The following is a 16,294-nucleotide window of genomic DNA, read 5'->3' as shown; positions in this document are numbered from 1 at the left end:
TAAACAAAGCTAACAATTACTTATAAAACTCTTCCACTAATAAACAAAACTAACAATAACATCGTAGGTAGTTCCAAGTCCAAGAACTCATGCTATTGGAAGCGTAGTCACGGTCCTAAAAATATGCATATGCATGCACAGTACATCACGATACGAAAATTCATGTGCACACCATGATGATAGTATGGAGATTCCACCAAGTCCCAAGGGATTGGAACTTTTTGTCCTTGAGAAGTGGCCAAGCAAAGATCCAAAGCCAAATCTTTCAATAATCCTAGGGTACAACATTTGCACATATAAAATTTGCATCATCCATAATGGTGCCTATGAAATCTTGAAGGAGTTATTGTCCACTGTTGACTATATTGGCTAAATGATTGTGAGTGCCATCATCATTTACCCCTACATGCACTTTTATCTGTCACGTTAATTTTAACATCAGTCTACATTTGATGTGATTGACATAAAAATGAAGTTCACAAGAACAAAAGTAATTAGGTAAAAGTGCATAAATTGAAGCTTGGATCTTTCACCCTACCCATCAAGTGCAATCTTCTGGCCTTGATTGCTTGATGGTATTGGTGGGATTTTACTATTCATTCATGCTATTTTATAGATAATTTATTTGTTTGGATTGTAAGTTATTTGGAATATTTTTACTGTAGCACTTTTTATGACGTGATATATGTGAGATAAAAAAGTAATTGAAAAGATAAAAAGGTGTATTGGAAATTGTAATGATGATGTAAGCAAATAAAATTGGGAAAATAATGCTCAATCCAAACAAACCCTAATATGTATTCATTCAAATCATGCACATGTGATACACATTCATAATCGTTAGGAAAATAAATTTATTATACTATCAATGCATAAAAAAGTTAATTCAATTAATAATATTGTTCAAGAACATTACGTGATCATTTTTTAGAGTAAAATAGTCCCAGGAGCTGGTAATGTATATTAATCTCCTAGGTTAACCAAATAACTTTTGAACATAAATCACATTCTGAAAATGATGTTATATACTAATACGTATCCGTTCTTACTAATATAATATGGGACATGACATCACACAGATTGTTAGAATTGGTAACTACAAATGAATTATTTGCCCCAGCTAGGTTACACAGGTTTCATCTAAACCATTTTTAAGACAATACTCTTTCCATCCTATTTTGATATCCCTATTTTTCTTTTTCATCTGTTCCAAATTGTAGTCCACTTTCCAATTGAAGAATATAGTTATCTTTTAATTTCTCTAAAATATTCTTATTCAATGTAGGTTATTATTAGTATAAACTACTTTATTTAATATAGATTGTTATTGAATAAAACCTACCCCATTTAATGTAAAATGATGATTGATTCTTTCTTGACCATCAATTCAAATTCTCATAAACTATCAATTCAAGTTTCCATTAACAATTAATGTAAAGTTATACTCTATTTAATGTAAAGATATTTTAGAAAAATAGCAATCTAAATTTGTTTTTTCAATAAAATTAACTATTTTTTCTTAAACTGTGTGAAAAAAAAACTAGAACTATCGAAATGGAACGGAGAGAGTAATAAATTGCACATTACATCTAATTGTTTATCCGATGTAATTAAACACAAGATGAGTGTTCTAGCAAGAACCCTCGAGATCATTCATAGCATTATTTCCAACGTGAAGATAAGCATCCAATATCTACAGTTAATCAACCAAAAGGCGGCCTTATAGTTGTATATTTTGAGTAGTAATGGTGTTGACAAACTGAAATGTTGAAAATTTTGCAATGTCCTCCCTTGGCCGACCAAAGAGTAGATATGCAATTATTTGGTGTGATTTTTCCCCACCTTTTTCACCTATGATTGCAAACGAATTACAGAAAAATATGCTGGCCGTAGATGATGATGTGAGTTCGGTATCATTTCATGTTTCACCACTTCTGTGTTTTTTTTTTTTTTTTTTTTTTTACAAAATGTTTCACCACTTCAAGCATATGCCCAAGTTGTCCTTTAGACTTTTGGGTTCTTTGGTTGTCACTTGCCAACCAGAAACTAAACGGCATTCAATTTTGTCATCATTCATACCAAATTCTTTTTATTTAGTTGTTTTGCTTGGACTTGTGAGTGGTATTGGTGAACGATTGCAATAGACGATTCCAATATCTATGAACAATGCTTCTTTGCTTAAAATAATTAATTGCAGTTTTATTTGAAATAAAAAGCTTTTCAGGGATATTTTCTGTCTTAATAATAGTTTATACAGTTTTATTTTTAAAGAGAGTTTTGCGCAGAGATTTTCTTTGTTTTTACTTTACCTAAGGACCAAGAGAGAAGATTTAGAATAGCTTTTTCTTTTCAAACCTCGCAAGATAAAATTACTCTTGCAAGTTTCTTCAGCTTTTTCTTTTTTTTTTTTTTCAGCAGATTGTCGAGAAATGACTATTCTTTGAAGTAATTTTACATTAGTTTCAACGAAGAAAATTATTTATCTGCTTTGCTTTTAACACACTCCATACTATGTTGTACTTAGTCAAATGACTAAGATTACCTTCACCTCAACCACCCATTTGTCCATGCAAATTAGAAGTTGACATATATATATATATATATATATATATATATGTGAGATGATGGGTTGTATAGTAACTTGGCTCAATAAATGTATCGCAAGGAAGTTTTTTCAACTAAAACAGAAGTGTATCAATTGCTTGGTTAAGCAAGTCGGGACAAACTACACATTATTGCAAGTAGCTTAACTATAGCTTAACATTATTGCAAGTAGCTTAACTTTGTGTTAGTTGCTTTGATCAAATTAGTGGCTAATTCTCAATTCATGCACGTAATTAAATCGCCCACTTGGACAGGAGTTAATTATGAATAAAAATAGATGATAGTCTTATTATAGATACTGGCCTCGCCAGCACAAGTTGGCTCGATTGGTAAGGCGAATCAGTTCCTCCATAAATATAGTGGATTAATTCAAGTCCAACGTGAGAATGATATTAATGGGTAATTTTATAAGAATCCCTGTAATTGGAGCCGAATTCATCTAAATTTTTTATAAATAAAATTAAATAAAAGATGATGGTGGCCTCACTTATTTTCCATTTGTGCTGTTTCATTCCAAGAAATCACCTCCGAAACTAAAGATTTAGATACATTATTGTTGCAATAGAAGTTTGAAGTCTTCTATCCCCTTCCTCCTTTCTGTTTCTTAAATTCCACCCTTTCCCTATTAGAAAAATTTTTTTTTTTCAAAATTTGAAGCCCTTCTAAGTTTCAGCTCAAGATTAGAAAAGTTATTTATATATATATATATTATTTGTACCATGAACAACCATGCCATTTGCACTTTTAATCTCCTCGTTACTTGAGAAGGAATCTAAGCTACCAATTAAAATAAGCAACAGCGGAATGTTTAGAGTTAGAGGGGAGCTCTTAATCAAATAATATGGCGCGACGCGTGCTCTGTCCTCTGTAATTAGCTTCAAGGCGGTTGACACATCTTTATAGGGACATGTACATATAAACACCTAGAAATGACATACAATAATATTAATTAAGTGTATTATTCTAATTCAAACTAACAAGCTTGTTAAACATATTTGTTTATTGCATGCGTGATAATTCAAAACAATTTTTTTTTTTTTTACTAAAAGCTGCACTTGTTATCCTTTTGAGATTTTAAATAAGCAAAAATGACTCAAGGGCCAATTTCCATCTTTTCTTGCATGCATCCAATCTTGAGAATAAACTAATTTAACTAGCTAGGACTCATTTTTCTGACAAAACAAAAAGTTTGTCATTTTGATATTTGTATTATATATGGTGATTTTCCTTGTATTTCTTGTTATATCCTCTGGCCTACACGATGATTCGGTTTTCTTTATTCGATTTTGTCTTTCCTCATATTCCACTTTTCGCCTTTTCCTAACCGATGATCATTTCATTCAAGGTTTTCAACCTTGTTCGGAAAGCCATTTTTCTCCAAAAATTTTTTACATTTTTCGTGAACATATTTTCGAATTACTTTTTTATCTCACACATATTAAATTGCTACAGTTAATATTTTTACAAAAGCTCCAAAAAAAAAAGAAAAAAAAGCTATCCAAACAAGAAAAATGAACTCGAAAGGAACGTAGTAAGCAAGCATAGCAAGTTATGCATGTAGAACAATAACAAACACACAAATAGATACAAACAAACAAACAAATTGCTAACTGGGTCCAGTTGGGAAAATGATAAGCATAGAAGATAAGACTTGTTTGCAACGAAACTCATGAAGCATGCAAGTACTCCAAAGTTATTGGCTTTATATCTTTTGTTTGCCGTGAGGACTGAGGAGTTGCTGATCTCTTTTTATCCATCGCTATTTTGGTCGAGCCACCTGACATGTATTGTTAGTGTTGATCACGTGGGGGAGTCAAATAATTTGTGTTTTATTTTAAAGGGTTTTCTCCGATGTCCGTTAAAAATATATATATATATTTTTTAAGAAGGTAAGTGGTATGGTTCGAGTTTGAAATCTCTTATTTGCATTCTCTCCTCCAAATCGCCTAATTTATATCAAACTTATCATTCATTGTCTTTCTTGCATTTAAATACTTTTTAAATTTTAATTTCAAATTTTCAAAAAAAACTAGCACATAGAACTTCTCTTAACGGATGTATATTGAGCAACCCTTAGACAAATCTTGAGTTCAATCAAAATTAAATTTGTCTTTAGAATTTTTGAACTTTAAATTTAGAAAAGAATAATTAAAAATTTTTCAAAAGCATTTTGCTTGTCCAAAGAAGAAAGTTTTACTCCAAAACTAATTTCTTACAACTCAAAAATTACCTAAAGCCTAAAAGGAAACCGTTCAAAATAATAAAGGACCTAAATTTAACTCAGCTTGATTTAAGCATCATAAAAAAAGTGAGAGGTCTCAGATTCGAACCCTCTCACTTACATTAAACAAATAAAATAGGAATGTTTCTTAATCAACTTTTTTTTTTTAAAAAAAATTTAGTAAAGAAGGGTGATTTAAGAAGTAGAGAGATAAAAAGAGATTAGAATTTAGGATTTCTAGATAGGGGTGGTCATGGTTCAGGTTTGAATTGAATCCAAACCAACGATTTGTTGAACTGAAATCGAAACTGGATTTTGAAAACTAGAATCGAAACCGTAGTCTTGACTAAAGATTCAAGTTTAGGTTCATCAAAATTTTGACCCGAAATTGACAATTTACAAAACATTCAAACCGTTTAAAAAAATATTTGTCATCTAAACTTATTTAGCTAGTCTAAAGTTCAATATCAATAGTTAGCATCTGATACGAGTAACTCCTATCCTAGCTAACAACCCATTGTTCAATTCTATTAGTTGTCTATACCCCATGACTAATCTAAATCCAAAACCAATCTAACTTAATCAGTAATGAGATATTTTTTCATAAAATTTGCATCATTTTTTCTTTTTCCTTACACATGCATGATAATACAATAAAGTTTTTTTTTAACATTCAGTGTCATATTTTCTTAGAATTAATTTTATAACAACAAGCGTTTAAATATAAATTAAAGACTTGAACCATAATTAAAAGAAATTGGAACCAATTGAAGAACCGTAACCGTAATCGTCTCTATAACGGTCAGTTTAGGTTCCACCTTTTAAAAGAACCAAAACCGTCGATTTTTAAAGTGAAGCTGACGGTTTTGGAATCATGACCATGTCTACTTCTAGGTCTGAGTTTCTTAATCAACTTGAAGTAGTAGTTTCTACAGTAATTAAAGGTTTAAACGTTAATACCGCCGTTCCTTTAGACATCTGATTGCTGCACCAGCTTTACCAATTGAGGTCAGTATCATATTTTTCCTTAGGCCAATAAACTGCTTTACTTTCTGCACTATAAATTAGTACTTCATGATTGAACCTAACAGCTGGATTCAAGTTCATGGGGAAGGATGAGGAGTTCCACCATTTCCAATTTATGTGAAAATGAGTGGTGGCGTGTTTCATGTATTTCAAAAAGTTGTTTACCTAAAGCAGACTTTTGATATTGACCTTTGCCAATAATGCCTTTTGTGTTTGATTAATATAGTGCTTAATCAAGTTACTGTTTCAACTCGTTTTAGGTCACGTCCAAAACCCAAAAGAGAATTCTAAATCAACTTTCACTTTCTATTTAAAGTTCTCACTTGTCACAAAAGAACCCAAAAAAAAAAAAGTATGTTTAATGTGATGAAGATATTGCAACGTCAGTTAAATAGCAATGCAACATGATGAATCACCATCAAACATATCCTGCTAAGTAAATAAGGTTAAATAATACACTTGAAAAATCTGCTGTAATTACTTTGTAGAATGCTATTGACTATTGAGATTGGTACATCACATATAACAACACTTAATTTTTTTTTTAAAAAAAAAATTTAGTAGAAGAAGCCGCAAAGGATGGAATTTAAGAAGCGGAGAGGAAATACGAGAATTTAAAACCTCTATCTCGTAGGACCTTTAATTCGTGGGATTCAAGTGAACCTGTTTAACATGTAAAACCAGTTCAAAGTCCAAATTCAGAATTCCGTCTCATTCATATCAGAACTGGATTAGCAACACAAAAAACTTAGACAACATTTAAGATTCAAGTGGTGATATACAATTTCAGCTGAGAAACTCCAACAATAAAAGTCTTCATTGCTCAAGTTTTATTTTTTCTTGTTATGTAGGGATTATGATTATGTTTTTTCTCTCCAGCAGGGTCATGTTTATGTTATAACAAATTATTTATCAGATTTCAGATTGTCTATCATTATTCTTGAAATCTTGCAAAGAACAGATCATAGTAGAAGTCCTCAGCTTTCGACCCCTTTGTATGGGGAGATCCTTTGCTGCCTTTAGTACTATCAAGCAAATGATGATACGCCAGCAAGCAATTGGCACTACTCTTCACTAAAAGATTGAATCATTCATTCCTTGGCACAATTCTTTATCAATTGATCTAAGGCCCTTTGGCCGAAAGTAGCCAATTTTGATCCCAGCTGCCATCTGTCTTCTTCACTTTTAGGATGAAAAGGACTAAAGATGAACAGAACTTTTTATTGTCTTCTGCAACACTTCTATTCTAACTAATCCCATTTTGCAGTTTTACCTTTTCAGTTGATTAATGAGTTCATTTGCTCCCTCCTTTGTAGGCATTTGCCAATTAAAAACTAGAAAAATCCTTGCACACCTGCTATAAAGTTCCTTTTCTTGCTACTTCTTTTCCTTTGAATATTTTCTCTGTATCTCACAGATACTAAATCAATTCGGATAATCTCATAATAGGACCGTAATCTTTGTTGCTTTAGCTACAAATTGTATACTTAATTTAATTACCACCATTGTTCCTCAAAGAATTGCTTCTGTTTGCAAGCATTAAGACACTACAAACTTTTATTGTTAATTTTTCACAAACAAAAGGGTAACTAACAGTTGGGCTACAAAATTTTCCAACAGGCATTATATTATCGATCTTTTATCCTGTTTGGCTTCTTTTGGCTACAGAAGTTAAGCTCAGACTACTTGGATGTTAAGGACTTCTTCTTGTTGCCTCTCTTTTTTGAACTGCTAGCTTCAGCTGCTTCTTCTTCTTCAGCCTTTTGCTCTGCCTCTAAGATGGCCAGCTGCAGGAAGTTTGCATGACGAGTAAATATTACTTTGCTCGAGCAATTAATTCACAATAGCAGCAGAATATGATAACAGACAGTAGAGGCAAGAATACCTCATCAAGGATTGTTTTAAGCTCCTTGTACCGAGCTTCAGCAAGATCAAAACCATCCTTACGGAGCTCCTAGAGTGCCATATTACAGTAAATCAGAACCACACAGATTCATGGGGAAATAAACAGATTACGTAACCCATTTAAGCGAGAAAAAAGAGGTCCATAAAGAAACAATAAACATACAGAGACCAGTTTCACCAATTGTATTGTCTAACCACTTGTTTGTTTTCTAGAGTCTTATCTCTTGAATATTGTTCAGTTATCTTCTGTCGCATTTCTTTCTTTTAAGTTTCTGATCATGCAAAGATGTAAAGGAGATACAAACGCAGATTGGATAGCAAGAGTTTCTATTTTGAGAGTTACAAAAAGACCTTTCAACTCAGACAGCTATTGACACATCCAAAGCAAAACAAATTTAATACAGTACTCTCCTTCGCCTTCCTTCCATTAGCTCTCTTTTTACACAGCTAGGGAGGAAGAAAGGGCAAAACAAAGAGTGGGGAATAAAAGCATGCCATATCACACAAGCAGGTTACCAAATGAACATACCATAAATATACAAGGAATAAGGGAAACATCAAATACGCTATTAAAAGACAAAGATTCAACCAAGCCAGAAACAAACCTTTCCAGTGTGCTGAGTATGCTCATATGCAGCCATTTGCCAGTACATGTTCGTACGCTTGTAGAAGTCCTTCAGAGATTCTCCAGGCTTTAAGAAATAATTAAGAAGAGCACATTAGTTAGCACAAACAAAGGAATTCAGAAAGAAGTCAAAAGATGCACTCAGCTGCAAGTGATAACTGTAGAATGATCTCCACAACCATTGATTTAATGATTATATAAGTAGAGCACAATATATTACACTTAAATTTAGGTGGAGTTATTCTCATTTTGCATCACGAGTGCAAAGAGGAAAGTACCATTGGTGTTCGCTGTGCATCAGAAAGGCCAAGACTTGCTCTAATCTGCTCTATTCTAGCTCTTTTCTCCTTTCTATGCAGACTCTTCCCTTCACCCTTAATTATAGCTACAGCATCTCCCATTTGAATTGATGTAGCACCACCAGTGCTACCCTTTACATACAAATGAGGCTCGCTTCCATCAACATATAGCCTTTTACAGAATAGTTGAACAGAAAGACAATAGATTTACAGTTATAGGTAGCAATATGGATTTAGTAATGAGCGACAGACCTCTTCATCATCTTCATCATCATTCTCACCACTATCATCCCCGCTCTCATCTTCTTCATCTTCAGGATTGTCTTCATCTTCATCCTCATCTTCATTCTCTGAATCTTCAACCCATTCAGATTCAGATGCCTGTATAAGATAAACAAAACTAAAGTCAACACCTGCCTGGGAGAGAAAGAACAACCACATATTACATCGTTAGGTCATTGCAATGTTTTGCACTTAATGAAAACATTTCGCAACAGAAACATAAATAATAAATCCTGCAAAAACTTTTCACTTGTACAGAATTTAAAACAACTGGATATCGCACAATCTCTAACAAATTTCAAGTGACTAATGGAGGATGTATATTCAATCTTCAAATTATAAAAGAGGAATAATTGATTGCTAGAATTTACGTATGCAAATCCACAGTCCACAAGTTTGATGGATCAGCCTGATTCATTGATATAAGAAGTTTAATGACACTGCTGACATCGATTAACAATATATTGTTCTTCACAACTGGATATAAGATATTCTGGAAACAGCAAATATCAGGTCTAGTAAGTTCTAGATGGAAATGTTTGCTTTAATCTTTTAAAACCAAAATCTAATTGAGGTTAATTAATGCACATCCAACATTGTTGATATACAATAGGATGATTAAGATACAAGTATGTGATAATTCCCCCAGCGCCCAGCCCCCAAACAACACACCCCCCCCCCCCCCCCCAACAAACAAAAAAAAACACCAAAAAAAATGATTATATAATCCTTGAGTTAAACTATAAGATAAGAAGAGGAAAACAAACACAAAACAGTGAGCATCTAAAAGGAGAACATGACTGACCGGAATTATGCACTTCCATTCATCAAGTTTGCTGAGATTAAGTAGATATAAATCATCTAGGGTGATTTCTTGATCTCTAACTTCCATCATCCCACCATAAATATACAACGTGTCTCGTGCCACAACCATGCAGGAATTGATGCGTCCACAGGGCTTCACTACCTGGATATGGAGGTTCATGTTACAGACAGAAACAACAAATGAAAACAAGAGCATCACAAATTGATTTTCTTCAGCTGTAACAAACCTCAGGTAATTCAGAATTTTGCACAACAGATTTAGAGCTAGATTGAAGACTCTTTTCATCAGATGGAGTAGTCATTCCGCTGTTATCAACGTTCACATTTCTTTTCATACGGGAAGAAATGTCACTCATGTCACTTTCCAAATCATTAGCTTCATCACTATCCAAATCCTCATCTTCATTACTTGCAGCAAATTTCTCAGATTCCATCTCACTTGCCTCATTTTGAAGAGCCACTCCATTACATTTCTCATCTTGATTTTTCTTTAACTGCAATCCAATATGAACAACGAAATCATAGAATATTAGAATCCTATTCAAAAAAGACTTACTTTGAGATGCTTTAAAATATCTAAGCAGGAAAGTGGAGGGGATTAATCTACATTTATCTATTCAACGTCCAGACTCATCCTCTGATTTTGTCTGAATGAGAATTGGTGGAGAGAATACTTAGGTTGAATATTAAAAAAAAATCTTCATGTTAGGTTATTAAACAAAATTGAACTGAAATGGAAAAAATCAGGGGAAATGTAACAGTTTATACAATGGCCGTAAATATACTGTTTTGGTTGTAGAAGAATACCATAAATGACCACCTGTACATGAATTTTCAATTTGAAGCCACAAGATTCAAGTCAATGTAAAGCACAAACAAGGCTGACCAACATTATCAGACTCTTCCCAAAGATATTAAAAAAAAAAGTAGAAAAGTAATCTTCCATTAAGGTTGCATTCCAGTTGAAGGTACACTGAAACAAACAGCAGTAAAATTTGCACAGGGCAAACAGAAATCAACTAGTGTATACTAATTAGTCTCAGCTAGCATAATATCAAGGAAAGGTATGTACCTTCCCCTTTGTTGACTTATCCTTTCGCAGCTCCAAAGGGTACCTGCAAGGAAATATTTTTATATCCCTGATGAGTAATCATGGTTATCAAGGCAACAAGAAATGGCTGCAAACTGCAAAAACAAGACTAAGCAAATCTATCTATATATAAGTGAGACTCCTCCCAAAAGCAAAAGAAATGAACAAATTGGCAACACTCCTACATTCAAAAGATGAATGTATTAAATTAATGTTTGTTTCATATGACTGACAGAGGGTGGTCAATATTATCATTACTGTATGAAAAATGAGAATGACATTTTCACCAATTGTCCCAAAGTTTATGCTCACCAACAAATTTCAAAGCAACAAATAGCTAAATTACAAAGAACTAACTCATTGAATGCTTCATGAGATGGTTTGAATACATATGTGCCTCAACGTCGAAAATTGGACATTCTAAAAATGTTAAAAATTACCAGCGCTGAGTGTCTAACTGGAAACCATAAAGTTCATTCAGAAACAAGCTCATCATGGCATCACCTGCAGAGAGAAGTGAGATGGAATGGTTATCACAACAGAAAGCACAAATAGAAGAAAATCATTTTTTTCAGTTCTTTAAGTAAAATCTATAAGCAATCAGAGATAGAGGCACACAACAAATACTGCAAGGACGGATTGGATCTTCCACTGATAACCTTTCATCCTAGAGGTTTGAACTAATAGTGTTAACAAAAATAATAACAATAACATGAAATTTTACATGCATCTGTCTCATTAAAAACTGGCAAGGTAGAAAACACTTCCAACTGGCTTTATTTCAACATTCAATTTTGATGGCTCTAAATCAGTTCACACTATCAGATTGAAACATTTTGTTGCCATTTTGAACTGTGACGACAAATATAAACTAAAGTTCCATTCTGCCGAGTGATCTTCTGAAATTAAGTCCATCAAAAAGCAACAAGATTTATTGGAAGTGGTTCATTTGTAAAACAGAACATATTACCCAGCTTAAACGAATTTATTCATGCACAAGCAAGGCACTAACACTGAAAGTATGGCTTTTGCAAATTTGGTATATGTTGAAATACAGACACGCAATCTAACAACTTCTTCAAAATCAGGTAGAAGTTTAATAACTAGCTCTACGCGAAAAGAAGCTGAAGGAATCAGAGATGAACTTATAAGAAGAAACCAACCTTCCATTTCCATATCCACAACACCCCCAAATAGTAAAGCCCTCTTTTTGTGGACACACATGGAAAAACCAGCACGAGGCCCAGGAGGCATCCCGCTTTTCTTCACCTTTATCAAGTCAAACACAATGATGAGTATAAGACATGCATAGCTGGATGAGCAGAGCAATAGAATCTGAAAGTGGGAAGTTGATCACTGACATTGATTAACAGATACATAAACTTGTCATGCAGTGAACTTATGGGACAGGACTTGACAATGTTCATTTATTCTTTATAAGCATTTTTTATTATTCCACATCCATGAGGGAAATGAGTAAAGAGCGTGTCCGACATGCATATATGCTTCAAGGCAAATGGATAGAATAATGCAGATAAGGTTCTTTTTTAGGAAAATTCGGTCCGTGACCTGAAATCAAATAGCAAATGTGTGGCAAAAGTGAACTAGAAATATAAAACTTCCAAACAAGTTTAAACAACAGTCAGGGAACTGGTTAAATCACAAGTACATAATGCTGAAAAAAGAGGATCATTATTTACAAAAATAACAAGAAAGAGAGCCTCTTCACTCAAATGTGGAAAACTTAATTGCGGCAGATTGATAAATTAATACCCTTTTAACATGCATTCCTAGCTTAAGAACATCAATGAAGTTGATAAACAAGCATGAAGGCTATATTGGATACAGGAACTAATCGGGTGGATGGATTGAGTTATCCAAAGCAAATTCTGACAAATTACAAGTTGTTACACTATGATTGAGCACAAAAATCACAAATTTCTAAGTAGAAGCAAGCACCCAAAAATCAGAATTCTAAGCAAGTTCTGACAACAAGTATGGCAATCGCACAAATTATGCGAGTACATAATACTGACATCTTTAATACGGAGTATCCTACAAAGAACTGACAACTGTCTATGCTAATATACACTAGCATTTGAATCAGGATTAAGCCCTAAACCCAAATATAGAACGGAAGTGCAATTGCTCCATGTCTATTATATTTATTTTCAACAAGTAGCAGTCCAAAATGTCTAATTATGTTCTGAGCTGGAAGCAAGGAAAAGCCATTACACCTCAAGAGAGAGAGAACAGAAATACAGGATTTTCAAGCCCATATAGCTGTGTGTGGAAAGATATAGGAACAAAAAAATTATAAGCATGCTAACCTTATTCCATTCCCAAGTCTTGGGATTAAGGGACCACATATCAGCATGAATAATACCTTTCTCAGAGCCGAGCTTATCGGATGAAACTTCTTTTGAGTAGCCACCATACAAGTATATCTATAACAACAAAAACCTTATAAGTTTCGAGAGTAAATCCTGATCTTGCCACTTTTCTTGCAAATAATCCTATCTGATGGAAATTTTCAAATTAAAATGAACCATACAATAAAAGACCCATAAAGATAATTCATAAACATCAATTAATATTTGGAAATATTGACTTCAAATGCATAACAGTGAAAGAAGAAAATTGAAGTAAATAATTCTTTTACATGCCATGCAATAGATTGACTCACATCATCTTGATAAACAAAAAACTGAAAGCCACTTCGAGCACTTGGCCACATGCATCCAGGACTAGGTTTTATCTCTTGCCACTACAAAAGCAACAAGTCAGTTAGTTTAGGCATACCTAACAAGTTACGAAAAGATAAACGAAAACCATGTTCACCAATCCACCTTAAACAGATCCAGATCAAATACATGCAGATCATTGAAGTACCTGCACAAAAAAAATTTGTAAATGAAACAAGTTATCATCTTCTAGTTTGACTGCGCAAGCCCAATTACCAAGCACCACTGGATCAATGCATAAAAAATGAATAACCCATCATAAGGCATCAAATCAAACAACTAAAGAAAATACGAATAGTATTTCAAGGTAGCCTAGTTTCCTGATATCAAATAGGCAAAAGTATACATAGTCTTCAGTTGCAATCCCAAAAGTTCATATATGGCCAAGAAGCACCAAACAAGAATGTAACATGGAAAATAAAGAGAATACTAGTTTGTCTTTTCTTTCTCAAGAAGTCCAAAACATAATCTTGTAGCCAAAATTAACAACATTAAGCAAGGACATGCCTGGTATTTGAGGCATTCAAAAACTCAAAAACATGTCCAAAAGTAATTTTAGAATTACAACCTCACTTCTCTAAGAGTGTCATAAAAACCTCCAAAAACTACAATCTTGTGCTTGTACAAAACCTGCAATACACAAAAAATTGAAGCATTAGTCCTTCCAACTTACCCACCAACTTAATGATGAAAACAAACTTAAGGCATGGAGAGAGAGAGAGAGAGAGATGATATCACATCTTTTCAAAGCTAAGGCAATTGCGTGAAAATCCATATGGAATATGCGCCTATACAAGTCATGGGTGCATGGTAGAGAGAGAAAGAACAAATGCAACCCCACAAAATAATGACAAAGCATGAAATGAACGGAATCAAGTTAAAAAGATTTCCATGGTTGAAGTTTTCATACCATATGCTGGTATACCATGTGTAGGAAGGTAACATGTCTTCTATACCATGAAGTAATAATACAATTTTAGGCAGCCAGCCGTGTCTTACACTGAAGCATGCCCTTAATCTTCTAATACCACGTTTAAAGTTAGTCATACTATTTTAAGTCCACAATTTAGTGAAAAATTTGGATACCCATTTGTCTTTGTTTGTTGTGACTCGAGAAGTCATTGGGGAGGTAAATACTGCATTCCCTAAAGTTATTTCAGCAATGAAACCATCAAGGAAAGAGCCCGGAGCATACCATCCGATGTCCAGAACGTGGGCTAGGGCAGCCTTTATAATTTAGTTGTTCCCATTGATTTGTTTTCAAATCCAACATCCAAAAGTCCTGTAATCAACAAACTCAAAAGATAAACCATTATCATGTAATACATCATAAAGATGCAGAAAGTAAGTAATGAGGGACAAACAATACAGCTGGTGAAACCAGTAAATACTGTACTTTGTAGTGATGGAACCGCTCTTGATTAGGAGATGTAAATTCACCACCTAGAATTGCACAAAAAGCAAACTACATCAACTTATTCAGAATGTTACAGATAAAGAAGCTGAGTATCAAAGATTAGTATAATACAACCCATAATTTAAAAAAAGACAAAAAAAGAAACTGAACGCCAATTAATCCATGCTCAATGAGCTTTTACCATAAATGTATAAATAATTCTTCCAAGCAACAGCTTGATGTGCACTACGTGGCGGGGGGCTATTAGGGCTGGAGACAAGTTTCCACTCTTGCTTTTCCACATCATATCGATATAGATCACCATATACAAATGTCTGCATGTTTCCAATCCGATACACTTCCACCAATTAGCTTTTTTGAAAATTACCCACATTCATATGCACATGCACTTGGGCACAAACACATACTAAATCATACAAACAAGCAATGAGTAATATCAACATTCTGAAACAAAACCATTGAATAACATTCACTATGCCTCAGCAAAGCATTGCAATATCATATCTGGAGCAGCACAGCATCAAATGTAGTGCTCTATGCTGATTTAGGTGTACCTTGACTAACTGTCAGTTAAAAGCTGATTGACATTAATAGGAGTTCCAAGCAAAGATCAAACCTTTTGGCCATTGTAGAATTCACCACCGTAAAGAATCAATTCTGTCTCCTTTAATGGATTAATATTCAACTACAGAGACAAATTAACATAAAAAATACACAAAAATCAGAATATTAAGCAACTATAAACTTCCACTGAAGAATGGACGACAAACACAGAGCTTTTAACACCAATTACCGAGCAATTCGATCTGGGAGATGGCCTAGGAACATTCTCCTCAACATGAACTTCCTTCTTCTTGGCTTCCTCTTTTTGTATACTCAACTGAACTCAAAATTTCACAAAGAAAAGGAATAAAAAAAAAATCCCTTTATTTCAATTGAGAGAAAAAGTAGAGCCATTGATCGATTTTAAACATAATGATATAAACACTACCAAAATAGCATCAATATCATCTTCAGGTGAAAGTTTCTTGGATTCTCTCCGGGACCTTTTCTCCTCAGCTTTAGCAGTTTTCCTCTCGGTTTTCTCTTTCCCTTTTCCTGGCTTCTTATTCTTCTTTCCCATTTTACTTCCCTTCTTCTTTTCCTCCTGCTCTTGCCTCTCCTTTCTCACAGTTCAGGCGGCCCGCTCTTCTACTGCAGGGATTAGAATTGGCTTTAGACTGCGGTCACTGGTCAAAATAGAATAACTAGAAAAT

At 33.8% G+C, this 16,294-nt stretch overlaps 1 protein-coding gene across 1 annotated transcript; it reads right to left on the bottom strand.

Annotated features, from left to right (window-relative positions):
* Positions 1–7,318: 7,318 nt before the first annotated feature.
* On the bottom strand, positions 7,319–16,249 carry LOC113739836 (uncharacterized). The gene is made up of 20 exons (XM_027267197.2): positions 16,030–16,249; positions 15,832–15,918; positions 15,655–15,723; positions 15,220–15,352; positions 15,018–15,064; positions 14,817–14,903; positions 14,190–14,251; positions 13,727–13,769; positions 13,564–13,644; positions 13,208–13,324; positions 12,041–12,146; positions 11,318–11,381; positions 10,860–10,902; positions 10,015–10,281; positions 9,768–9,929; positions 8,933–9,061; positions 8,660–8,812; positions 8,362–8,448; positions 7,737–7,805; positions 7,319–7,638 (listed from the first exon to the last, which is right to left on the bottom strand). The coding sequence occupies exons 1-20, from the start codon at positions 16,159–16,161 to the stop codon at positions 7,534–7,536; spliced, it is 2,043 nt and encodes a 680-aa protein (XP_027122998.2). The 5' UTR covers positions 16,162–16,249; the 3' UTR covers positions 7,319–7,533.
* Positions 16,250–16,294: the final 45 nt, after the last annotated feature.

This window comes from Coffea arabica, chromosome 4c, assembly GCF_036785885.1.
Source record: "Coffea arabica cultivar ET-39 chromosome 4c, Coffea Arabica ET-39 HiFi, whole genome shotgun sequence".
Lineage (NCBI taxonomy): Eukaryota > Viridiplantae > Streptophyta > Magnoliopsida > Gentianales > Rubiaceae > Coffea > Coffea arabica.
The sequence above is the reverse complement of the archived record's forward strand: the minus strand, read 5'-3'. Positions and strand labels throughout refer to the sequence as shown.

Excerpts from the sequence above, each read along its gene's own strand:
- LOC113739836 (XM_027267197.2), bottom strand. The coding sequence starts at position 16,161 with ATGGGAAAGAAGAATAAGAAGCCAGGAAAAGGGAAAGAGAAAACCGAG. Across the intron at positions 11,382-12,040 it reads TGTGGATATGGAAATGGAAG|GTGATGCCATGATGAGCTTG; the intron begins GTTGGTTTCTTC and ends TTCTCTCTGCAG. Across the intron at positions 8,813-8,932 it reads ATGATGAAGATGATGAAGAG|GGTAGCACTGGTGGTGCTAC; the intron begins GTCTGTCGCTCA and ends TTGTATGTAAAG.